General features: G+C 45.8%; 1 protein-coding gene across 1 annotated transcript in view; it reads left to right on the plus strand.

The window, feature by feature from the left end:
- The window catches only part of VPS50 (VPS50 subunit of EARP/GARPII complex), a 174,515-nt gene extending 147,277 nt beyond the window's left edge, over positions 1 to 27,238 (plus strand). Inside the window, exons 21-28 of the mRNA XM_044293698.1 lie at positions 3,108 to 3,229; positions 4,004 to 4,084; positions 9,167 to 9,315; positions 9,827 to 9,923; positions 18,502 to 18,660; positions 22,189 to 22,310; positions 23,350 to 23,539; positions 24,918 to 27,238. Of these exons, the coding sequence (XP_044149633.1) occupies positions 3,108 to 3,229; positions 4,004 to 4,084; positions 9,167 to 9,315; positions 9,827 to 9,923; positions 18,502 to 18,660; positions 22,189 to 22,310; positions 23,350 to 23,539; positions 24,918 to 25,037 (1,040 nt within the window). The 3' untranslated portion in view covers positions 25,038 to 27,238. The remainder of the gene's footprint in view (positions 1 to 3,107; positions 3,230 to 4,003; positions 4,085 to 9,166; positions 9,316 to 9,826; positions 9,924 to 18,501; positions 18,661 to 22,188; positions 22,311 to 23,349; positions 23,540 to 24,917) is intronic.
- Positions 27,239 to 27,671: the final 433 nt, after the last annotated feature.

Genomic DNA, 27,671 nt, shown 5'->3' on the forward strand with positions numbered 1-27,671 from the left:
TGGGCTCAGCCAATCATTTGTAAGACTGGTCACCACTAGGGCCAGTGATTGGCTAAGTGGGTCAAGGGCCAAGACGGGGCAGGAAGTGGAGAGAAGCAGGGGCTAGACCAGTACAGGAACAGCAGCAGCAGCAGTGGTGATCGGTGAGTATATTTTTATTTTTTTCTTATAAAAAAAAAATAAAAAATTATATTCTCGGAAAACGCACTAAAGGAGAATATGGGAGGATTATTGGGAAAGGGTTTAAAAAAATTAAAAAGCTATGCTCAATTTACCGATCCCAAGGCGCTCCTATTCCGATGCTTACTTCTAGTCCTTTCTTCTTGGTCTTGTCTCAAAACACACGAAATGCCCACTCAGCCAATCAGCAGTCACATTGGTGACCCCCCCCCCCCCCCCCCACCCAAGATTTGTCAGAGTGTGCATTTTCTGTGTGTCGGGAGAGCGGTGAACCTCAGATGGGGAGCAGCAGGTGAGGTGACTATCACTTTAAGGGTCCATTCACACATCCGTATGTGTTTTTCAGATCCGCAAAACACGGACATCGGCAATGTGCGTTCGGCATTTTGCGGACCGCACATTGTCGGCACTCTCATAGAAAATGCCTTTTATTGTCTATTTTTGTGCGGATGCGGACGGCACATTCCGGACCCATTTTGTGGACGTATGAATGGACCCTAACCCATCCCTTACCTAATAATTTTTCCTGCAGGACAGCACCTCTAATATTTAAGTTTTTATTATTTATCTTCTTATTGTTATTATTATTTAGTTATTTTTTATATATTTAATAATATAAATATTTAAAATATAATAATGAAATATATCAAATATATGTTTACATTCGATCTATTATATAATATTTAATGATATGTTATTATTTTATTAATTTCTCAAAGATTTGTTTATTGCATTACAAGCAATTTTTGGATATATTAAAAGATATTACGCCTCCGCTGAAAATTTGCAAACATTGTTTAATCTCACTTCACAGCCCTGAGCACTGTGAGGCTGATTAATTTTTATCTCGATGGCAGATTACAAGGTTTGTCACATACAGGTAGTAATTAATAATCAGCCAGATTCATTTTCTGCATCTATAAATATAGTGCTCCTGTAGATGTGCGCCGCTGGCAAGAATAATCTAATATATATTTAAAGGGGCTCATCAGCTATTGACCTCGTAAGGCTGTGAGTATTAGAACTTTCTGAAGAATTCCCTCAAGTCAGAGAGAAATGTCACTTCAAAGCAAATACAATATGTTCAGCCGATGTCTCGGATTTAACCTCTGAGGACAGAGCTACATTACCGCCTGTGATAAATGCCATCCATATTTTACCGAATGATTCTTCAAAATAAGACCATTAGCACATTTCTCCTTAAAGTGAATGTCCACCTTTGAACAGCCGTTTAATCCAAATAAATTCTACATTCTGTGCTGAATAAATTCTTCACCGATCTTTATAGCATCCAGATTTTTCTGATACAGGGCTCCAAATCTCCTGCATAGATATAAAATATAATTTTCTGGCTACCTGCTGCCACCACTAGAGGGAGCTTTAACGCATACTGTTTATGCACTGAACTTGGCTCCTAAACTCCCTCTAGTGGTGACTTCAGGCAGCCACAATTTAATGATTCATGTCCTTGAGGATTTGGAGCATTGTATCAGCTCCGCTATAAAGATATTTTATGAAAAAAATATTTTGCAACTAAAAATCACTTAAAGGAGTTTTCCCACGAAAAATATTCTACAGTTTTCAAACCAGCACCTGGATCTGAATACTTTTGTAATTGCATGCAATAAAAAATTTAGTCTAGCCACTGAGTTATTTAATAAAATGTATCTGTATAGCGCCACCTGCTGTTTTTTTTTTTTTCTTATTTCTTTGTCCTGCTCACTGAGAAGGCCGCACATGCTCAGTTTCAACCTTCAACTGCCTCCTGAGCTGTGATAAACAAGAAAGAGACAAAAAAAACACAGCGCCTCATGTGTGGTATCGCCTTATAGATAATATAGTGATATAGTGCGTAATTCGCTTACCGGATGCTGTTGTGAGGAGTCACAACAACTGTATATGCCTTAGCTGGTATCTATCCCCACCAGCATCAGGGAGTGCCGTGCTGCTGTCTAGGTCTCTTCCTGTCTCAATCCAAAGAGTTCCAGGAAAGGTTGTATAGAGAAGATAATAAAAAAGTGTGAGACCACTTTTCGGCGCTGCTTGCATATAGATGAATCCTCAGGATTGATAATATTCCTTTATTGAGTTCAAGTCAATGCGTTTCAAGGGCGGAGCGCCCCCTTCGTCAGGACAGTTTACAGAAATGTGAGCTGTGATAGGGAGAGCTGAGACACGCCCCCTGAGCTGTGATAGGGAGAGCTGAGACACGCCCCCTGAGCTGTGATAGGGAGAGCTGAGACACGCCCCCTGAGCTGTGATAGGGAGAGCTGAGACACGCCCCCTGAGATGTGATAGGCAGAGCATGGACACGCCCCCTGAGCTGTGATAGTAAGAGCATGGGCACGCCCCCTCAGCTGTGATAGGGAGAGCATGGCACACGCCTCCTGAGCTGCAGCAGAAAAGACCCTCCCCTTGAGCTGCCAGCTCGATATAAATCTAGCAGAGCAATGAATGTGGAGATCTCTGGATCCATGTGAGGTACAGGGCTGGTTCTAGCTTTGTTAGAAAGAGATTGTCATGTACTATATGATGTCTGATTTTCATTTTTTTTATATTAGTCATGGGAGAACCCCTTTAAAATAAAATCACCGGCAAAAATAAGTCTGAGTGTGTCAAATGTCCATGGCTGGGTGACAACGATGGCTGCCATTACTCCTTCCACAAACTTTGTTACACAGCCTAATATAAGTAATATACGGATCCCTGCCTGGTTTATTTTGGTTGATCCTGCTGACAGATGCTCTTTAAAGGGGTATTGCAAAAATAGATATTGATGCCCTCCCCTAATTGTCATGAGCCAAGGTGCCATGGATCTACATAAAGCGTAGTGCCCCCATAAAATATTTTCCCATAAAAACTGCAAATACATCTGGACACTGCTGTATCTTTGATCAGTGCACCTTTTCCTTCTTCTTCTTGCATAGGAAAATACCTGCAGATGATGACCATACTGAAGCCAATCGCCTTTGATGTCATTCACTGCATGTCGCAGCTTTTCGACTACTACCTTTACGCCGTATACACGTTTTTCGGCAGAAATGATGCGGTACGTAAAGCTTGTGTCTTCTTGTTAATAGCCGCTCCTGACGTCCTTCCCTATGACACTGGCTGACCTGTTACACGTGCGCTTGGCAGCTGAAGGCATCTGTGTTGGTCCCATGTTCATATGTGCCCGCATTGCTGTGAAAATAATGTTTTATTATATGCAAATGAGCCTCTAGGAGCAACAGGGGTGTTGCCATTACACCTAGAGGCTCTGCTCTCTCTGCAACTGCCGCGCCCTCTGCACTTTCATTGACAGGACCAAGCAGTGTAAACGATCAGAGTGGAGAGGGCGCGGCAGTTGCAGAGAGAGCAGAGCCTCTAGGTGTAAAGACAACGCCCCCGTTGCTCCTGGAGGCTCATTTGCATATATTAAAACTTCATTTTTCTCAGCAATGCGGGCACATATGAACATGGGACCAACACAGATGCCTTCAGCTGCCAAGTGCACATGCAACAGGTCAGCCAGTGTCATGGGGACAAAACTGCTGACAGATGCCCTTTAATGTGCTTTTATATAAAATGTCTCCTAGTGATCTCTTCTCTTCATGTGAAGATAAAAGGGGGTGGGGGTCATAAGAATGTTGCTCTGAGGTGTGAGGGTGGTTCTGGTGATGGATCTCCAGTAGAGTGCCCCCTAGCAGGTAATACTAGGGTGGTAGAGGGCACGCTCATGATTGGGAGCATCCGGTGGGCTCACGTCATTTGCATGGAGTTCGTAGTATTATTTAGGCCTCCCATCTTATAGATACCGTAATATGTTGTCTTATCCTTGCAGTATGAATCCACCGGGCTTGGCCTGAGCAGCAGCAGACTGCGGACTACCCTGAACAGGATTCAGGAAAGTCTCATTGACGTGGTGAGTGAACGATATGGAAGCCGATGTCCTTATTGTGGGGGCATGGAGTTTCTGCAGGAGGGAGCACAGGGGTCCTTCTGTCCTGGAAACCTATGACCTGTAGTTACAGATGCTGATAATAATACACCAACCACGTACCCCCCATCAGAGTACGCCAGGCACAGATGCCCCCATAATAGTGCAAAAACCACATATGTCACTGCCACATGCACAGGGCCCTATAGTAAAACTTAATATGGGCCCTCCTTCCCAGTACACGTGTCAAACACTCCCAGGCAATAAGGGATGCAAAGCGCGACTCTCTACAGGAAGAAAATAAAATTGGAAGAAAAAAAAAAGTCGCCCTCTGCCTCGTCCATTTTACTTGACTTCTATGTTGGATAAAGTGGAACAGGTACTTCATAAATATGGCACCCACTCTGATCACACCAGTGGCATAAATACATGAATAAATCTCCCCCATACAGCCCCGTCTTTGGCTTCCCTCAGTGTACTATAAAAAGTGTCTGCCTGCAGCCACCACTAGGGGGCGCTCAGCACATAGGAATTTAAACAGATACCATTGACTGCAATAGAAGCTGTGGAAATCTCTTTGCACCGAGCTGCCCCTGGTGGCGGATGCATGAAATTGCAGTGTTTTCATGTCAGGAACAGAAGGAAGGAGGTTCAGCGCTGAGCTCCCCTCCCTCCGAGGTCGCATTTCAGTCTCATGGTCTGCCTTCGTGGAAGATAGGTATGCCACCGCCAACTACATACCCCCACCGTAGTGTGCCAGACATGGATGCTTCTGTAGTACTGCACAGTCCACAGGTACCTGTGTAGTACCAACCCTGTATGCTACTGTGCCAGTCACAGATGCCTCCATGGCGGTGCTGAAGCCTCAGATACCTCCCTATTGCTCCCGCCACATGTGCCGCCATCTTGGTGTGCAACAACGTACAAACAATCCAAGGTACCGGAACGCCTATAAAAACTTACATTTATTTAAATTCTCATAAAATTAGCAAAAATTGCAATGTTTTAGCCACACCGGGTCTTTATTCAGCTAAAAATAGAAAGGTCATAGATCTGTATGAGATGGATATTTACATGATCTCCAGTGTGAACAGATCACCCTCCAAGTTCTTCTGGTCACCCGTACAGCACCATGGATACAAGGCATATCATTCAGCGCTGCAATATATACTCGCCTAACAAATACCGCACCAAGGAGATGTAGGAATGAAGCTTCCTGTGTGTGACTGTAATGATGATAAATGTGATTACAGTATTAGAGGAAAGGAGGAAAACTACCATTAAAAGGAGGCTCTGGGACCCTGTTGTGCGCCTCTAGTCTGGATACCAGATGAGATACGGCCTCTAGCCTGGATACCAGATGACATACGGCCTCTAGCCTGGATACCAGATGAGATACGGCCTCTAGCCTGGATACCAGATGAGATACGGCCTCTAGCCTGGATACCAGATGAGATACGGCCTCTAGCCTGGATACCAGATGAGATACGGCCTCTAGCCTGGATACCAGATGAGATACGGCCTCTAGCCTGGATACCAGATGAGATACGGCCTCTAGCCTGGATACCAGATGAGATACGGCCTCTAGCCTGGATACCAGATGAGATACGGCCTCTAGTCTGGATACAAGATGAGATACGGTTGGGCATAGAGGCATAAGATTCTGTATGGTATTTGCCCACAGATGTTACTGCTGGGCCTGTAGATCTTGCACACTCGTAGGTCGGTGAAGCTGGTGTTCCAGCTGGTCCCATAAACACTGGATTGGTGATAAATCTGGTGACCGGGCAGCCAAGGAAGTGTTGTAATCTTGAGGAGACATTTCTGGGAAACCTCTGCTGTGTGTAGGGCGAGCATTATCCTGCTGAAAAATCCCAGTTGAGATGTGGTGTCAGGACGTCCTGCACATATCGCTGAGCTGTTAGTGTCCCTGGTGTCACTACTAGGAGGTGACCGACTGTCGTATGTGACAGCTCCGCAGATCATCACACCTGCAGTTGGGGCAGTGTGTCGCTCCACAGCAAAGTCAGGATTGAAGAGCTCATCACGACGCCTCCGTACCGAACCCGACCGTCATCGGAACCCGATCAGGACCTGGAGTTCCAGTACGTAGCAGTTTAGGTTTCTGCAAATGAAAGCGATAGTGGCTGGCTGTCAATGGCAGGACACGTAATGGGTGCAGTGACACCAAATTTTTCTTCTGCTAAGTTCCTGTAAACGGTTCGAGCAGAGACTGGAGGGTGTAATGAAGGTACCACCTGTGTCTGGATGGTGGACAACAAAACTGTGGGGCTGCTTGTTGTCAGCAGATCAAACAAATCTCTCTACTGGTGTCTGTCTGGGCTGCCTGGAGCCTGTTTACAGCGGGTGCGTACCGTCACATACCCACTGCTCCCAACAGCTAGGTCAGCACGACCATCCTGCTTGTCTCAGTCCAATGATGCGCCCACTGTCTGTCAACTGGACAAAATGTCTTCTAGTCCAGTGTTTCCCAACCAGCGTGCCTCCAGCTGTTGCAAAACTACAACTCCCAGCATGCCCAGACGTTATTCCGCATCAAGCACCTGGCGCAGGAAGACACTGTATATAACAGCACCTGTACATGACGTAACCCAGCGTAATGTGAGCTGGAGTGTCGCATGATGTGCCGTGTAGCCATAGTGCTGTACGTGGTGTGACCAGAGGAAGAGGATGCGTTCTATATTATTATGTTATTATTCATACAGATGTGTGATCTTCCTAATTTTGACTCGATAAAGTCCAGTTTAATGATGATTTGAATAAAAGTACATTTTTTTTTTTTTCTGGGACTTGTGGTGCCTTGGAATGTTTCTACATTGATGCTTCTAAGTGCGAATCATAGGAAGCGGCGCGGGGGGACGGGATTGTATGTAGCGTGGTGTGCAAACCACAGATGTCTCCAGTAATAGTGTGCCGCTATCAGGACACGCCCTGGGGACAAGGGGGATAGTAGCACCCAGTTGTCAATTTATTCATAGATTTCCAAGAAGAATAACAGAGGTAGGTACAATTCAGAATTCTGAGAAAAGATGCTCCCGAATTGTTGTTTTATGTTATTTTTAAGGCAAGTATCTTCCAAAACAGACTTGTCATGAGGGCAAACGTTTCCCCAGTGTTGTGCTTTTACTCCTATTAAAAATGTCTGACTAAACTGACTGGTTTTATTTAAAAAAATAAAAATAAAAATTATTTTTTGGGAGGGCATGGGTCCCTGCACACTAACTTTTTTCCAGTCAGGGCTCCCAGTAACAGACGTCAGGGACACATTTCTTTGACAATGGGATGGTGTCCCTGCTCACCCCTAAGAGGAATAGCAGAGGAACAGCGCAGCACAGAATTATAAGAATCGATGCTCCAGAATTGATATTTTACGGGGAACACAAGTATTCACTAGAACATAGGTGTCAGCAGATGGGACGGGGTCCCTTTAAATAACATTGTAGGGGGAGCAGTAGATTTCTGGGGCCGTGGTTTTGCTCTCTTTGTATTTGAGGATGTTTTACGTTCTTTCGGCCCTCGAGTTGGTTACAGCCTGAATTGGCAAACACTCGCTGCTGACACACGGGCGGCATTTCCTCCAGACGAGGGTCAAATGCTTAGAGCCTTCTTGACGGAGAAGTAGCAATTATGTGAATCTCCGAGCTCTCGCTGCAATCAGCTTCCGCTCCATCATCGCCTTGTTCGGGATCCTGGGACTGAATGCTAAATGCCTGACTGCGGGATTTATATTGTACCTCTCAAAAAATAATAATGAAAAACAAGAAAATCACGATACCTCCTTAGCGCATGTCCACACAGGTCGGGAATTGTTTGCGGCAAATCTGCTGAAATCTGCATGGAAATCCTGCAGTGCCAAATCTGCGACAAACTGAAGCATTTCTGGGACTTGTGGATGTGACCTTAGATATCAGCTGCTCCTGACGTGCTCCTCATTTACGTGCATGCTCACCCGGGGCGTGCATGTGTTTTCAATTGCCAGACCTTGATGGGGCATTTTGAAATGCTCAACATATGGCGAATGAACGTCAGCTGGGCATTTCATACACTTTAGCTGATCTCAGCAAAGTCTAATGCTATGGCCACTTTAAAGGGGTATTCCGCTTGTTACACACAGGATAGAGGATAGCTGTTAGATCGGAGACGGCCGAGTACAGCCGTCTCTATGGACATGAATGGAGCGGTAGCTTGCATGCCCAATCTGCTGCTCTGTTCATTTCAGAGACCCGGGGTCCCCGTTCTTGTGATCGGTGGGGGTCCCAGAAGTAGGTTATCCCCTGTCCTGTGCATAGGGGATAGCTTGTAACAACGAGAGTACCCCTTTAAGGCAATAAGAGGTCTGCCCCTCCTCCTCTCACAGCATGCAGGTTCGCAGAGACACAGTATGGGCTCGTTCACACGACCGTTGGTGTCCTGTGCTGTGAACCGCAAATTGCGGTCTGCAATGCACGGACACCTTCCGTAGGGGAAGGCGCTTGGGGATCGCAGACCCATTCACTTAAATGGGTCTGCGATCCCTCCGTTCCGCAAAAAAGACAGAGCATGTTCTATCTTTTTGCAATGCGGAGGCACGGAACCCCAGAAAGCTCTCCGTAGTGTTCCGTGCTTCCGTTCAGCATCTCCGGATTTGCGGAACCATTGAAATGAATGGGTCCGCTTCCGTAATGCGGAATGACAACGGAGCCCGTGTATTGCGGATCACGAGAACGGGACACCAATGGTCGTGTGAACGAGCCCTAAGAGTAGCTGCAGCTTCATCTCCCTCCTCCCTGTTACCATGTTACTCTGCAGCTGGAATCGGTTCCGAATTTTTTGTTAAAGGATGTGCGTGGAATGGAAGACTACAGGCTGCTGGGAGGTAAGAAGGAAACCACTTTCTTGAGAGGTGCACTCAGTCACCCGAATCCTACCCATCGTGCACTCATCTGGCATGATTCCTCCTGCAGCCACTCGAATCACAAGACAGCTGCAAAATATGGGAAATCGTGTGACTTGAAACGTGCGACAGTGAAGGTTCCTATTAACACACATTGTAATGTTTGGTTGTAGGAAGTGGCAGGTGAAAACGTGGGATCTCTGGCCCCGGGAGAAGAAAGGAAAGAGAAGGTTCCGAGTCCGCACTTTAGCCAACTGGTGGCGCTAACGGAGAGTAACACCCTGTATGGGCTCGCCCAGAGAGTAGTCGCTACAGAGTCCCTGTAAGTATATTTTTATTCTGCTTCCAGATGAATGGCACGAGCTTTGTCTGTGCCGATGCCAGGTGTTTAACCAGTTACATGCTGCAGCCATCAGCGGTGACTCCCAGCGCCGTCTGTCATCTCATTGTTACACCCTGCGTCTGCCACGTCTGCGAGCTCATTAGGCCTGATAGGCTGCCTGTCAGTGTGGCACTGACGAGCATTATGCATTGCAATAAAGGAGTATTGCAGTGTATTATGGAAGCAATCAGCGGATTTCAGGTTGGTCCCTACTGGGGAGTTTAGTAAAGTTAATTTAAAAAAAATATAAAAAAAAAATTAAAGAAGTATTTTTTCCTTAAAAAAAATCCTTAAAAAACTGCTGCAGGCCTTAGAAATGTGTTTACCTGTAAAACAGTGGCCCCAGAACATAAACCTATGAATAACCATTGTCGGAATCATCCAATCCCGTGTACCGCACCTGCATCCTCTGCTTCGCCACCATCTAACCACAAGGGTTCTTCTTTCTCAGGGTTTTCTTGGCTGAACAGTTTGAATTTCTGCAGACGCATCTCGACTCTGTGATGCCGGCAGCTAAGAAACCCTTCCTGCAGCAGTTCTACTCGCAGGTGAGTGCTCCGGGTCACAGCTCCAGTCAGGGTGCCCCCCACCTGTACATCACCTGTACAGACTGGGGGTCATTTACAAAGACTGGCTGTTTACGATGGTCTACGATTCCCTTCTGCGCCACATCACATCATAAATTAGGCACATCCTCCAGCAGTCCACTCCATGAGCGAAGTATTTTTTTGCCAACATTTACGCCTGGAAATGTTACACCTTAAATGCAGAGGCCGACATTGAGGCCACTTGATGGCGTAAAAAAGTCCATGTGACAAAATATTGTCATACGGGTGTTTTAAAAGGGGTCTTGCAACATTTTTTATGCCCAAATCTGGCGTAGGGATGTAGATGAATCTGAATGGCAGAGAAATGCCGCTCTGTGACCGGTTCAGCTTCCGGGATCCTAACGGTAGTTTTTCATTTAGTGCAGTTTCGGATATGAACGCATTTTGCTCTCATCTAATTCCCATTTTTTGTATTTGGAAAACAGCTCTAGTGCCTTGTGCAGTTAGTTTCTGCATGCCGCCATTAACCGTGTCAGACCAAGTGCACCCATAACCAGTGTCTGACAAGCAGCATCCCCCAAAAAAGTGTCAGTAGAGGAGTACCCCCATAAACGAGGTTGGTCAGAGCGTCACCATACAGCAGGGGTGGGGAACCTTTTTGCTGCCGAGGGATGTTTGTAACATCTTTCGGGGGCCATACAAAATTCTCAACTTAAAAATTTTACTGCTATATTTGGCCAAACATATAATTGACTTAGAGGTAAGTTACAGAAATTGCGCTTCAATAAAAAAAAAGCCAGAGCGCTGTATTCTTGCAGTACAAAATGGCGTATGCACTATATATATGTTATATATAGTACAGGCGCCATTTTGGCTAAATATAGCAGTGTAATTTTTAAGTTGAGAATCTTATATATTTAGTTCTTTATTTCTTTATTTGGCATTAATGCCAGCCAAGCTCATCCCAGAGGGGTCCAGAGAGGGGTTCACCCAGCTTTTACTCTCCCTGCCTTCGTAACTGTCCCTGCCTTTGTCCCTTTCTCAGCCTCAGATCTGCCCCCCCACCTCCATCAGCCTCCTATCAGACACCCCAGCCTACACCTCAGATCACACCCCCATCAGACCCCCCAGCCTCAGATCTGCCCCCCCCCCCCACCTCCATCAGCCTCCTAGCAGACCCCCCAGCCTACACCTCAGATCACACCCCCATCAGACCCCCATCCTCAGATCAGGCCCCCATTAGACCCTCCATTAGCCTCAGACAGGCCCCATCAGACCCCCAGTCTGTCAGCCTCAGATCAGACCCCCTAGCCTCAGATAAGACCCTCATCAGACCCTCCACTAGCCTCAGATCAGGCGCCCATCAGACTCCCCAGCCTACATCAGCCTCAGATCAGACCCTCTCCAGCCTCCATTAGTTTCAGTTCAGACCCTCCCCACCTTCCATTAGCCTCAAATCAGACCCCTTAGCCTCAGATCAGAACCCCCAGCCTCAGATCAGACCCCCCCCCCCCCAGCATCCAATCAGACCCCCCACCTTGCACTTCTTCAGATCGGACCCCCAATCAGACCTCAGATCACACATTTAAAAAAAAAAAATAATAAACGTACCTTTCCAGCTCCAGATGGCGTTGCCAGTCGGCAGATTCACTCACCCTCCCTAGTCTTCTTCCCGCCACGCTGTACTGTGACCTGACAGAGCATAGCGTCCGGTCAGAGTGCGCGCCTGCACTGTACATGTCAGGACACAGAGCGGAGCCCGGAAGAAGACCAGGGAAGGTGAGTACAGCCAGCGCAGCGCTGTTCTCATCTTCCTGTGCCTCCTGCATGCTAATGACCACTTGCATAATGGAAGCGGTCATTAGCTTTTGCACTATATGCTCTGGCAGGGAGCCGGGGGCCACATGAGATGATCCTCACCCCTGCCCATACAGTATCATTACCCCTATAACAATGTAAGTCAGAGCGTGTCCCCATAAACAATGTCAAGGTGCAATCACACAACCGTAAGTGTTTTATGGGGTTGCTGAAAAACACGGATATTGGCCGTGTGCACGCCACATCACGGTGTGGGCCCATTGACTTCAATGGGCCTGTGGTCCATTTGTTGCGGACATGTCCTATCTTTTGTGGCTCGGCTGCACGGATACGGAAGCCCTTCCTTACAGCTGCGTCACAAAAGATACTTCTAGAATTGTCCTATGCTTCACCAAAGTCGGTGGGTCCGCACCGTGATCTGGTGTGCAATTGGCGGACCGCAGAAATGGCTACGGCCGTGCGCATGAGCCCTTAGAGTGTATTATATCTCGACTCTGCCGCATTAGCGAACTCCGCACTGAACTGGTTCTCTTCTTCTATTTCGGGGTATAAAGAGCTAGAATTCTGCAGGTTTTCAGCATGTTATTGTATTAGATAGAGAATAGGCTGGCGAGATCCACTGCTTCAGTCGCGGTGGGGGGAGGGGGGGGGGGTGCTGGTCCTTCTTCAAAAGCTGTGATTCTCATTTTCCAAAGCAGAACATGTGATGAGGATGTGACACATGATAATTGACATTTGCAATCACTGATTCCTTCCAGCTCGGCTCACTACACGGGACACTGAATAAAACGCCAATCACATTGTGTGTAGTCAGTGACATGTAATAACGTAGCAGAGCCGAGCTTGTCAGTTAACATGTTGTAGCATCATGCTTGTTCTACAGAGTGTACGTGATTAGAAAACACATGGCTGCTTTCTTCCAGAAACAGCGCCACTCTTGTCTATGGGTTGCGCCCTGGTATTGCAGCTCAGGTCCATTGAAGCGAATAGGGCTCAGCTGCAGTACCACATACAACCTGTGAACGGGTGTGGCAGTGTTGTTGGAGGACAGAAGCCATGTTTTGCTGTCCTGATAATGTCTAACTGGCACAACTACAGATCTGCGTTACTCAGGATGGATTCTCAGCCTCTGGAAGTAAAGATGATTGTTCACATTTGGCTGAGATCTTGCAAACGGAGAATACACGAAAGACCGAATGTTTTATTGCAAAACACTTACGTATTTCCAACTTAGACGTTTCCGTAGGATAAATGTCTTCCAAATGTGGGTGCCAACACTGGGACTAGCACCTATCTCCCCCGACCCACATCCTGCCTGTTGAGGCAGTCAGTAGTGTCCTCATAGAATGACTGGAGAGGTGGCGGCCCTCAAATTGCGGATCCGCAAAACTCTGATGCCGCCCGTGTGCGTTGTGCAGTTTGTGGAACGGAATGGACCACCCATAATAGAAATATCTATTCTTATCTGCAAAACGGACAAGAATAGGACAGTTCTATATTATATTAGAGTAGTTCTATTATTATTTTTTTGAGGCAACGGATGCGGATAGCACACAGAGTGCTGTCCGCATTTTTTGCAGCCCCATTGAAGTGAATGGATCCGCATCCGAGCCGCAGAAAATGCGGATCCAAACAACGTTTGTGTGCATGAGGCTTAACTCTCATAGAACTGAATGCAGAGAGCCACAGGCCTCCATGGTGCAGGAGTCAGATATGTATAAGGGATCCTCTGGATATTACCTTAAAGGGGTTATACCATGAATAATGTAAAAAATACAAATCACATGTCATCTAGTGCGGAACAACCTCTTTCTAACAAAGCTAGAACCGGCCCTGTACCTCACATGGATCCAGAGATCTCCTCATTCATTGCTCCAATTGTTCTGCTAGATTTATTTCAAGCTGGCAGCTCAGGGGGTGTGTCCTTTCTCAGGGGGCGTGTCCTTCCTGCTGCAGCTGGCGGCAGTTGAAAGATGGAACTGAGCATGTGCGTCCATCTCAGTGGAATTAGGAAAAGAGCAAACAGCAGGTGGCGCTATACAGATAGATTTCATTGAATAACTCATTGGCTATACACAATTTTTAATTACATGCAATTACAAAAGTATTCAGATCCAGGGGCTGGTTTGAAAACTGTAGAATATTTTTCATGCAGCAACCCCTTTAACCACCTCCCGACCGCCTAACGCGCCGATGCGTCCGGGAGGTGGTTGATTTATTCCTCCTGGACGCATCGGCGCGTCATCTCGCGAGACGCGAGATTTCCTGTGAACGCGCGCACACAGGCGCGCGCGCTCACAGGAACAGAAGGTAAGCGAGTGGATCTCCAGCCTGCCAGCGGCGATCGCTCGCTGGCAGGCTGGAGATCCGAATTTTTTAACCCCTAACAGGTATATTAGACGCTGTTTTCATAACAGCGTCTAATATACCTCCTACCTGGTCCTCTGGTGGTCCCTTTTGTTAGGATCGACCACCAGAGGACTCAGGTAGGTCAGTACAGTCCCACCAAACACCACACTACACCCCCCCCCCCCCGTCACTTATTAACCCCTTATAAACCCCTGATCACCCCATATAAACTCCCAGATCACCCCCCTGTCATTGATCACCGCCCTGTCATTGATCACCCCCCTGTCAGGCTCCGTTCAGACGTCCGCATGATTTTTACGGATCCGATCCATGTATCCATGGATCCGTAAAAATCATGCGGACGTCTGAATGGAGCCTTACAGGGGGGTGATCAATGACAGGCGGGTGATCACCCATATACACTCCCTGATCACCCCCTGTCATTGATCACCGCCCTGTCAGGCTCCATTCAGACGTCCGCATGATTTTTACGGATCCGATCCATGTATCCATGGATCCGTAAAAATCATGCGGACGTCTGAATGGAGCCTTACAGGGGGGTGATCACCCATATACACTCCCTGATCACCCCCTGTCATTGATCACCCCCCTGTCAGGCTCCATTCAGACGTCCGCATGATTTTTACGGATCCGATCCATGTATCCATGGATCCGTAAAAATCATGCGGACGTCTGAATGGAGCCTTACAGGGGGGGTGATCAGTGACAGGGGGGTGATCACCCTGATTACCCTGATCACCCCCTGTCATTGATAACCCCCCTGTAAGGCTCCATTCAGACGTCCGCATGCGTTCTGTGGATCCGATCCATGTATCCATGGATCCGTAAAAAATCATGCGGACGTCTGAATGGAGCCTTACAGGGGGGGTGATCAGTGACAGGGGGGTGATCACCCTGATTACCCTGATCACCCCCTGTCATTGATAACCCCCCTGTAAGGCTCCATTCAGACGTCCGCATGCGTTCTGTGGATCCGATCCATGTATCCATGGATCCGTAAAAAATCATGCGGATGTCTGAATGGAGCCTTACAGGGGGGTGATCAGTGACAGGGGGGTGATCACCCTGATTACCCTGATCACCCCCTGTCATTGATAACCCCCCTGTAAGGCTCCATTCAGACGTCCGCATGCGTTTTGTGGATCCGATCCATGTATCCATGGATCCGTAAAAAATCATGCGGATGTCTGAATGGAGCCTTACAGGGGGGGTGATCAGTGACAGGGGGGTGATCACCCTGATTACCCTGATCACCCCCTGTCATTGATAACCCCCCTGTAAGGCTCCATTCAGACGTCTGCATGCGTTCTGTGGATCCGATCCATGTATCCATGGATCCGTAAAAATCATGCGGACGTCTGAATGGAGCCTTACAGGGGGGGTGATCAGTGACAGGGGGGTGATTACCCTGATCACCCCCTGTCATTGATAACCCCCCTGTAAGGCTCCATTCAGACGTCCGCATGCGTTTTGTGGATCCGATCCATGTATCCATGGATCCATAAAAAATCATGCGGATGTCTGAATGGAGCCTTACAGGGGGGGTGATCAGTGACAGGGGGGTGATCACCCTGATTACCCTGATCACCCCCTGTCATTGATAACCCCCCTGTAAGGCTCCATTCAGACGTCCGCATGCGTTCTGTGGATCCGATCCATGTATCCATGGATCCGTAAAAAATCATGCGGATGTCTGAATGGAGCCTTACAGGGGGGGTGATCAATGACAGGGGGGTAATCAGGGAGTCTATATGGGTGATCACCCCCCTGTCATTGATCACTCCCCCCCTGGTAAGGCTCCATTCAGCCATTTTTTTGGGCACAAGTTAGCGGAAATTTTTTGTTTGTTTTTGTTTTCGTTTTTTCTTACAAAGTCTCATATTCCACTAACTTGTGTCAAAAAATAAAATCTCACATGGACGCACCATACCCCTCACGGAATCCAAATGCGTAAACATTTTTAGACATTTATATTCCAGACTTCTCACGCTTTAGGGCCCCTAAAAAGCCAGGGCAGTATAAATACCCCACATGTGACCCCATTTCGGAAAGAAGACACCCCAAGGTATTCCGTGAGGGGCATATTGAGTCCATGAAAGATTGAAATTTTTGTCCTAAGTTAGCGGAAAGTGAGACTTTGTGAGAAAAAAAACAAAAAAAATCAATATCCGCTAACTTATGCAAAAAAAAAAAAATTCTAGGAACTCTCCAGGCCCCTCATTGAATACCTTGGGGTGTCTTCTTTCCAAAGTGGGGTCACATGTGGGGTATTTATACTGCCCTGGCTTTTTAGGGGCCCGAAAGTGTGAGAAGAAGTCTGGGATCCAAATGTCTAAAAATGCCCTCCTAAAAGGAATTTGGGCCCCTTTGCGCATCTAGGCTGCAAAAAAGTGTCACACATCTGGTATAGCCGTACTCAGGAGAAGTTGGGCAATGTGTTTTGGGGTGTCATTTTACATATACCCATGCTGGGTGAGAAAAATATCTTGGTCAAATGCCAACTTTGTATAAAAAAAATGGGAAAAGTTGTCTTTTGCCAAGATATTTCTCTCACCCAGCATGGGTATATGTAAAATGACAGCCCAAAACACATTCCCCAACTTCTCCTGAGTACGGCGATACCACATGTGTGACACTTTTTTGCAGCCAAGGTGGGCAAAGGGGCACCTTTCAGATTTCGCAGGCCATTTTTTACACATTTTGATTTCAAGGTACTTCTTACACATTTGGGGCCCTAAATTGCCAGGGCAGTATAACTACGCCACAAGTGACCCCATTTTGGAAAGAAGACACCCCAAGGTATTCCGTGGGGGGCACGGCGAGTTCCTAGAATTTTTTATTTTTTGTCACAATTTAGCGGAAAATGATGATTTTTCTTTTTTCCTTACAAAGTCTCATATTCCACTAACTTGCGACAAAAAATAAAAAATTCTAGGAACTCGCCATGCCCCTCACGGAATACCTTGGGGTGTCTTCTTTCCAAAATGGGGTCACTTGTGGCGTAGTTATACTGCCCTGGCAATTTAGGGGCCCAAATGTGTGAGAAGAACTTTGCAATCAAAATGTGTAAGAAATGACCGGTGAAATCCGAAAGGTGCACTTTGGAATATGTGCCCCTTTGCCCACCTTGGCAGCAAAAAAGTGTGACACATCTGGTATCGCCGTACTCAGGAGAAGTTGGGCAATGTGTTTTGGGGTGTCATTTTACATATACCCATGCTGGGTGAGAAAAATATCTTGGTCAAATGCCAACTTTGTATAAAAAAATGGGAAAAGTTGTCTTTTGCCAAGATATTTCTCTCACCCAGCATGGGTATATGTAAAATGACACCCCAAAACACATTCCCCAACTTCTCCTGAGTACGGCGATACCACATGTGTGACACTTTTTTGCTGCCAAGGTGGGCAAAGGGGCGCATATTCCAAAGTGCACCTTTCGGATTTCACCGGTCATTTCTTACACATTTTGATTGCAAAGTTCTTCTCACACATTTGGGCCCCTAAATTGCCAGGGCAGTATAACTACCCCACAAGTGACCCCATTTTGGAAAGAAGACACCCCAAGGTATTCTGTGAGGGGCATGGTGAGTTCCTAGAATTTTTTATTTTTTGTCGCAAGTTAGTGGAATATGAGACTTTGTAAGAAAAAAAATAAAAAATAAAAATCATCATCATTTTCCGCTAACTTGTGACAAAAAATAAAAAGTTCTATGAACTCACTATGCCCATCAGCGAATACCTTAGGGTGTCTACTTTCCGAAATGGGGTCATTTGTGGGGTTTTTCTACTGTCTGGGCATTGTAGAACCTCAGGAAACATGACCGGTGCTCAGAAAGTCAGAGCTGCTTCAAAAAGCGGAAATTCACATTTTTGTACCATAGTTTGTAAATGCTATAACTTTTACCCAAACCATTTTTTTTTTGCCCAAACATTTTTTTTTTATCAAAGACATGTAGAACTATAAATTTAGCGAAAAATTTATATATGGATGTCGTTTTTTTTGCAAAATTTCACAGCTGAAAGTGAAAAATGTCATTTTTTGGCAAAAAAATCGTTACATTTTGATTAATAACAAAAAAAGTAAAAATGTCAGCAGCAATAAAATACCACCAAATGAAAGCTCCATTAGTGAGAAGAAAAGGAGGTAAAATTCATTTGGGTGGTAAGTTGCATGACCGAGCGATAAACGGTGAAAGTAGTGTAGTGCCGAAGTGTAAAAAGTGGCCTGGTCATGAAGGGGGTTTCACCTAGCGGGGCTGAAGTGGTTAAAAGAGGTTGTCCAGTTGGCAAAGAAAGGGAATGGTTAAAAAATATAAAAAAGCATTAATACTCCCCACCATTGTCCTTTGTACTAATGTTCTTGTATTATTTTTTTGTGTGTATTTTATAGACCGTGTCCACCGCCAGTGAGCTGCGCAAGCCAATTTACTGGATCGTCGCTGCAAAAGCCATCGATTATGAACAGCTCCTGCAACTGATGGCGAACGTGAAATGGGACGTGAAGGAAATCATGTCCCAGCACAATGTGTACGTCGACGCCTTACTGAAGGTACTTGGTCTCTTCTGTGCATATATCTGCGCCATGAGGCCTCCACAGTCAGCCCAATGGGGGCGTCATTTCTGGGTGCCCTGTGTAATCAGCATTACTAGTTATCATACTGCAGAGGAGAGACCATAGGGCCACGTGTGCACGTGCTCTGCACCTGCCATCCAGAGATGTTCTTGAGTCGTCCTCTGATCGGCCTGAGCTGGTTCTTCTCTGGCGGGGGAAGGTATATGCTGGTATGTTTTATGGGGTCTTTCCTATAAAAAAGGCATCTCGCATAATAAAATGAATGCTGTTCTCGTAATGGGAGTCTTTGCGACACGTCGGCCACTGTATGGCAGGAGTATTTCCTGACATATACCTACGACATACACTGCAAGCACAGTGTGAGCAGACCCTTACTGCTGCCGTCATCCTCTGATAACCCCTTGCACAGCATTATTTTAAGCTATATCAATGGACAGATTGCTGTTCTCCAGTGTCATTTTAACCCTTGTTAGCTTTGTTACTCACCCCTCTATAGCTCTGGTCTCTTCCCCCTCTGTGGGTGGGTGGGCAGTCCCTAGCACACAGCCCCAGCGATTCCATTAAGGCCTCATGCACACAGCCGTATGTATTTTGTGGTATCATTGTGGAATCATTGATTCGCAAAATAGGGATGCCGGCCGTGTGCATCCCCGAACTTTCCATGGGCTCCATAGTCAAAATGTTTGTCTGCAGAATGGACAGGACATGTTCACATTTTTACGACATACGGATTCGGAAAGCACACGGTGTGCTCTCCGGAGTTTTTGCAGCCCCATTGAAATGAATGAGTGCACATGTGTATGAGGCTTAATACATAGCACTATGGTATCCAAATGAAGAGCAAAAATCCAGCTCAGTTTCGCAGAGGTTAAAACGGTACTTTATTTAAGCGGTTAAAAATACATCCAGTATAACCAGTCTTCGTCTACGCGTTTCGGGCTACCTGAGATGTAAGCCCTCACTGGATGTATTTTAACCGCCTAAATAAAGTACAGTTTTAACCTCTGTGAAACTGAGCTGGATTTTTTCTCTTCATTTGGATTTCAAGTTATCCGCATCCTGGTGCGGCCATTCTGTGCTCACAGCAGAGAAGGGGCAGGTGAGAGCCATATTTTTTACCTATTACGTGATAGCACTATGGTATGTAATCCTTTCTCCTTTACAATTTTGAAACCGCGCTGCTCTCCAACAACTCCACTCAGACCACTTTAGCATGTGTTGATATTCATCAATACGCCAATCACTGTTTTCACGCCACACATCTATTCGCCTCTCCTGTATTGGTCAAACCAGATAGGCAAAGATAGTGAAGCACTGCAATAGATTTTTTTTTTCTAAAACCAGCTTTTATTATACTCACAAACTTGAGAGGACTACAAGCATGTCAAACAATTTGACCGGTTTCCCGTCTATTACCCGACCGGGGTTTCACCTTTGCTTCGTCAGGGGTGCATATCTGTCACAGTAGGTAAGATAAGGGAAGGAAACAGAACACGGCAAAGCAAAAAAAAAAAAATTACTAGGCCCCAAATGCTAGGGAACAAAGGGGTCACCTCCTAGCAATCCCTAAAACACTTTCCCTAAGCTGCTATGCCCATGTGCATATCTCGATGGTAGATATGCACATGCCCACATACCTAAGGCTATAACACACTGAACCAAACCCTCAGCTGTAGGGAAGAGGGAAAGAGGCACCCAGCTCCTTCAACAACCCAAGGGGCTAGTGTCACACTAGAGGCCTAGTAAAAACAGGCACAGAAGGAAAAAGGACTTCTCTAGAGATGTGTTGGAGCAGACGATCCACCAAACTTCCACAGCTCACACAAGGTAGAACTATAACCCGCAAAGGCTATAGGGAGAGGGAGGAATAAATAGCCTCACCAATTACCTAAAGAACAACACCTGGGAGAAGGTGTGATTCTGTTCAAACCCACAACAAAACACGTGCAGCAACTCTGACAGATCTCCTCAGAACACCCACAGGGCAGGGCGCGACAATATCCCGCCCATCAGGAGCGTGCTTTTTAGGTTCAACTCCTCCTTCCTCCTACCTAACATCCTCTTTATTTACATAGCCATTCCAATAACTATCTAAAATCTTCAACATTACATTATTAAAATAATAAAATACCATACGAAAAAAAATTCATCATTTATACACCTAAAATAAGTGCTATCAAGCAAAATCTTCCCACCCCCTCTTAACAATGACTATTCTTACCACTTCATAATCACATGTCCAAATATGGCCAATAGAAAATAACTATCATAATCCATTCGTAAAAATCCCTACTGCCCCTCTAATCAATACCTGTTCACACCATCCAGTATATACCTACTATAAGGATTTAATTATTTATATATTGTTACCATTCTATGCTCCTCTTACATAAAATAATTTTACATGAAAAACACAAATACATGCAAAATAGTTCTTTCTCGGCATGCAAGAGGGTTTCAAATCAAAATCCATATTTAGCCCTGAAGGTTGCAGAGTGTCCAATTTAGGCTATTTTCCCACTCGCGTTTCCCACAAACGCTTCCGTTCAGATAATACAACCGCATGAACCCATTCAGAACGGATCCGTTTGTATTATCTGTAACATAGCCAAAGCAGATCCGTCTTGAGCACCATTGAAAGTCAATGGGGGACGGATCCGTTTTCTATTGTGCCAGATTGTGTCAGTGAAAACGGATCCGTCCCCATTGAATTACATTGTGTGCCAGGACGGATGCGTTTGCCTCCGCATCGCCAGGCGGACATCAAAACGGTGCAAGCAGCGTTTTGGTGTCCGCCTCCAGAGCGGAATGGAGGCTGAACGGAGGCAAACTGATGCATTCTGAACGGATCCTTTTCCATTCAGAATGCATTAGGATAAAACTGATCCGTTTTGGACCGCTTGTGAGAACCCTGAAGGGATCTCACAAACAGAAAGCCAAAACGCAAGTGTGAAAGTAGCCTTATAGATCCACTCTACCTCAAGGCGATTAATTTTGGAGATTGGATCCTCCTCTCGCCATTTATTTATCACTCGTTCGACTCCCACAAACTTTAACCCTAATGGATTTTTATTGGTGGCCTGACCTTAGGAGAGGCCATCAATATCCCATCGGCTGGGGTCCAACACCCCCACCAGTCTGCTGTTCAGGAGTAGCTCCAGCGCCCGTTCACTTCGATGGCAGCAGTGCTGTAATAACCAGCTCCGTTATTGTGTAGTTCCAGTGCCAAAGTAACTCCCAAACAGATAGTCGACGAGTCTGCAGGGTGCAGGATCTCTGCCAATCTGGTATTGATAGCCTATCCTGAGCATGGGCCATCAGTATAAAATTCCAGAGAACCCCTTTAAGACTGGTAGTCCTGCACTGTACATCTGCTGATAGGGTGTACAGATGTAGCAAACGTTAATTTGACACGTAACATGTTATGTGCACTGTATGTCAGTACAGTAAATGAAGGCTCTTACCGTGTGACGGGATAGTCATTCTGACTTTGTTGTGTTACAGGAATTTGAGCGGTTTAATAAGAAGTTATCAGATCTCTCGAAACACGTCCGGATCCCTCTTCCCGTCTCCAACATCCTGTGGGAACACTGCATCCGGCTCGCCAATAGGACACTGGTGGAAGGGTAAATGTCATTATTACATACACCGGAAGTGATGGATGAGTAATGCAACGAAAAGTAATGCAACGGTTGGGTGAGAACGGTAATCTCCGTCCCCACACTTCAAATAACCATGAAAACTGAGCAGTCGGAGAAATGATTTGGAGCACAAAATCCTTTAAAGGGGCTGTGCAGGGTTAGAAAAACATGGCCGCTACCTTCCAGAAAGAGCACCACCCCTGTCTATGCGTCGTGTTTGGTATTGCAGCTCAGCTCCTATGAAATGAATGGGAGAGAATTGCGATGCCACAGACAGGTGGAGTTTGTTTTTGCAAGAAAGCAGCCATATTTCGTTTAATCCTGTACAACCCCTTTAACTGAACAATGGCTGGGACCTTTAAAAGACTACGAGACTGCATCTTACAGTAAGAGGGGCTCCTAAGATGAGTCACACATATGGAGGTAAATTCAGGTTCTCAGTACCGGCCATATGTGAATTGAAGGGGTATTCTGGTCTCCTATCCCTGGCTTCCCCTCCAAAATGAACGTAGCGGTAGGTTGAGCATGCACACTGGCGCTTCATTCATCTCTACGGGAGTTGCGGATATAGCCAACGGCTGTACTCAACTGTCTCCGGCACTCCCATAGAGGTGAAAGGAGCGGCATCATGCTTGCCTGACCTGGCGCTATGTTTATTTTGGGGTCTTACGGGTTATAGCCCCTAGCCGCTACTAGGGGGAGCACATTGCATCTGGTTTTATTGCTGCATTCAATGGAAGCTGTTTAAGTCTGTTTGCAATGTGCCTCCCCTAGTGGTGGCTGCAAGCAGACAGAAAGTCATGGCATGCTTGGAGGGGTAGTTTCACAGAAGCTGGACATCCACAGCAGTAAGTAGTCACTCAGAGATACTTTTTTTTCGAAGAATGGTCTCCAGCTGGCCAACCCACGCAGCCATAGGCTGTTTATCCAGTTGGTGTCCAGATGTTGGCTGCAGCTGGTACGGTTATTATTTTCCCTCGCCCTATAGATTTATTGCTTGTTTCTGCTCTTTCATCTCCTCTAGTTATGCCAACGTGAAGAAGTGCAGCAACGAGGGCCGAGCTCTGATGCAGCTCGATTTCCAGCAATTCCTGATGAAACTGGAGAAGTTGACTGACATCCGGCCAATCCCTGATAAGGAATTCGTGGAGACTTACATCAAAGCCTATTACCTGACCGAGAACGACATGGAGCGCTGGATCAAGGAGCACCGGGTGAGCTTCTCCACCGCGATTTAGAACAAATGCCTTCATTTTGTGTGGGTGCTGAGATCCTCAACATGACTTTCCTTGGTCAAAACCAAATAGGTCTTGCACTGAGGTTACAAAACAATGACCCTAAACTCAATTACCACCGTTATGTCCTGCATTGTGTACAGGAGGTCTACAGGACCATAGTATTGATGGGCCATCCTTAGCAGAACCTGTCAATAATACAAACTGGGGAGCATAATGAATGAGGCCCACAATGAAGGAGGCCCATTTGCTCTCTTGCTTGCTCAATGCAGCAGAAGATACACTGATCAAGCGCTGAGATCAGGAGATATAGCACGGCACAGATGACAGGTCTCAGCGCTTGAAGAGCAGCAGGAGAACACAAAGCAAGCACTGAAACTGGGAGAGCAGGCAAAGAAGACATGGCTATACCCGATGTCTAGCGCTGTCAGTCCAGGGAAAACGCAGGAGGGACTGAAGGTGAAGAGGTGTAAGAAACTGGTGCTCCGAGGGATTTAGCCAGCCCCCCAGTGCTCCAGTTTGGTTATTTGCATACAGTATAAATAAAATTGTGTTTTTCTCAGCACTGAGGCCATGGATATTCATAATCAAGCTATGGTTCTTATCAGCATGATGAGCCCTAACTGGTTTGAGATGGTTGATCATGCTGACATAGGCGCCTAAAAGAAAAACCTTATTTTTCAGATATCCTATTAGTGAATTATTAGTAATGGAAGAATGTATTGAGTCCTCCAGGGAGAATGACCTAGTAGCTGAGGGTCCTTACTGGTGGACCCCTCTTTTAACTTAGATTTTCCTAAAAGGGTGTGAAAACATGGGGTTTTTGAACCTGACAACCCCTTTATAGATGTTTTTCCAACACAAAGTGGTGGCATATCCTGAAGCTATTGCATTTTCAGGGTGTGAGGATCAGAATGTGGTGGCCAGGCTCTTGGTCGACAATCTGATAGCAGTTCAGTTGAATACGGGAATTAGACGTAAGCATTATCTGTGCAGCTCTACATACTATGTCAGCAGTGTCCACCTTAAAGGGGTATTCCGTTCATAAGCAATTATGACCTCTGCACTTGATAGGTGATTACTGCTACATCAAGGAGGTTCCCAGCGCTGGGACCACCATGGCACCCTGGTTCCCTCACCTGCAAGATAGCAGCCAGGAAGAGTTTGAATGGAGCGGGTATCTCCATCAGCGCCATAGACTTTAGGAGGACTAGCAGGGAGCGCGCTCCGTCATTCAAACTACTGCTGGCCGCAGTCGGTGATAATTGCTTATGACCGGAATATCCCTTTTAACAATGATCATTTTTACTCTTCATTGGCACATTATTTTAACCCTCGCTTGTCTCTTTTGCACTAGGAATATTCCACCAAGCAGCTCACCAACCTGGTAAACGTTTGCCTTGGATCCCACATAAACAAAAAGGCCAGGCAGAAGCTGCTGGCAGCTATAGACGACATGGACCGGCCCAAAAGATAATTCCCGAGGACCTGGCGGATCTGATCTAGCGCAGAAGTGCAACCGCTGGATTGTAATAAATACGTATAATCATGCAAAACGCATCCTTCTCGTGTCTGAAAAAGTATCACCCTCGTCACATTATATTTTATTTGTACAGGTGTATAAGGAAAGCTTTCTTATTTCTGTTGGTTTGTACGTTTTCTGTGTGGAATCTGCTGAGATTTTAATTATGGGGGAAGACTGGCGTTTCATAAAGTGCGAAGGAGCAAGAGGCACCAAAGAGGCTCAGACCTCTTAATAAATTTGACACATTTCGCAACCCGTGCTCCAGGAAAGCAAGCCATAACTAGTTTTCCAGCAGTGACTGGCGTGAGGTACGGTATATCTGTCTTTCTATGGGAAGCCACGTCGCCTCGCTATGACCCTCCAATGTGGCGAGAGAGACGTAAAATTTGAAACAATTTCTGAGCTACAATATTTATTAATCACATTGTAAATTCCCCCCTTAAATTGCAGGCATCCTAAATATGTGAACCATTTAAAGGGACCTCTTAGTCTGTTCTATTAGTGAGTATAGTTGCACCCACTAAACACCTCCCCCAAAGGGAGAAGCGGCTTTTCTGTGGCGTCACATGATGTATCACATGATCCCTATGAGCCAGTCAGCAGCTTGAAAAGAGTCATGTGACCATGTAACAAACAGTCCACATTGCAAAAGAAATACATCTCATGGTCTGTTGACTGGTCGAGAGGGATCATGTGATGCACCAAGTGCTTTCTCTTCAATCCCCTCTGTTTGGTTCTTTAGGGGCAGTCTTGTGGGTGTGACTGTTATCCATTAAGCTAATACACTGATGTTGTAATTTTAGGGGAATATTGTGATGACTGGTTCTCTTTTAATAAGGCCCTTACATGCAAGTTCCCATATCTGAGCCAAAATCCTGTAAAGGCATCTATTATAGCTTTTAGGTGAACCACACACATGAGGTTCTTCTGCCATGGAGCTCTTATAAGATAATGAAAACTTGTCTGTTGTCTTCCCGAAACAGCGCCGCTGTTGACCACAGGCTGTGTCTGGTATTGCAGATCAGCTACATTCAGTTGAATATTGAAATGCCATTCACAACTTTTGGACAAGAGTGGCACAGTTTTCGGTAAAAACAGTACTGTTTTTGTAATCCTATAATTCCCCTTTAATTTAAACACATGTTCTACTCTACATGTGACCTTTCAATCCTCTTCCCTCCAACCCCCCCAAGTCATAAAATGTTACATTTAAAGGGACAATGCACATAAAGTCTTTTCCAAATGCAGAGCACTTGAATACAGTCTATACGCCCTTGTTGTCATCCATTCTGTACGCTATAATTACATTCCAAAACAATCTTGTAACTGTGATCACTTCTTTACCTCTAAATGCACATACAAATATGTGAATCCGATTAGCATCTCCCCTAATTGCTAGTTTTAGAAGTTGCATATTTTAAAGGAAAATTTCCCTATTTAGAAAAGTGAATGTCCCCACCCCTGAAGAGCAGAGACACTGCTTGGACACTTCCTCTTTATTTCTTCTTTGTCAGAATGCCCTGTATGTAGAGTTTATATGATTTTACTGTACTTGTCCTATCTAGGTAAACTGAGCTACTGGGTAATGCCACATCCACTGAATGTTCCCGCCCCCGAAGAGCTGAGTTAACGCCCCTGCTTAGTCACTTCCTGTGTATTTCTTCTTTATCAGTTTGGCCTGTAGAGTTAACATGATTTTACTGTACTTATCCAATCTTGGTAACTGAGCTAGTGGTTGATGCCACATCCACTGAATGTTCCTGCCCCTGAGTTAATTCCCCTGCTTCCTGTTTTATTTTTATTTTTACATTTTTTTTCAGGATGCCCTGTAGAGTCAATTTGTCTTTGCTGTAAGTCTATAAAATCTGTATATTCTGGTCACGGTTATTCTTTGTCAGTCTAACTTCAATATTAATATGTAAATCTGTATTGTTTGGGATATTAATTTCTTAGCCGCAATCATTTTCTTTTTTTTGTCTGTCGGATTTTTTTTATTTTTTTTACTCTTTATTTAATTGCTTCATGTTCAGCTATCGGACTGTAGTGCCAGCTGCTTTTTGTAAACGCTTTCCACAGTAAATGAAACTGTCAAATCTAAATGAAGAGATTAATGGGAAACCTGACTGCGAAATAAAACACTAATGACAAACCTACACCGAGGCTTGTGCTTGTTTAAGTAGGGGTCTGAGGTCGATGAGCGCTGAGAAGACGACACTGGCTGACCTGTTCCATGTGCGCTCGGCAGCTGAAGGCATCTGTGTTGGTCCCATGTACATATGTGTCCGCATTGCTGAGAAAAAGGATGTTTTAATATATGCAAATGAGCCTTTAGGAGCAACGGGGGCGTTACCATTACACCTAGAGGCTCAGCTCTCTCTGCAACTGCTGCACCCTCTGCACTTTGATTGACAGGGCCGGGCAGTGAAAACATCATCATTACACCTGTCTGGTCCTGTCAATCAAACGCCCCCACGTATGAACATGGGTCCAACAGATGCCTTCAGCTGCCAAGCGCACATGTAACAGGTCGGCCAGTGTCATAGGTACAAAACTGCTGACAGATGCCCTTTTAAAGGGACATTTCAG

Source organism: Bufo gargarizans, chromosome 5, assembly GCF_014858855.1.
Source record: "Bufo gargarizans isolate SCDJY-AF-19 chromosome 5, ASM1485885v1, whole genome shotgun sequence".
Taxonomy (NCBI): domain Eukaryota; kingdom Metazoa; phylum Chordata; class Amphibia; order Anura; family Bufonidae; genus Bufo; species Bufo gargarizans.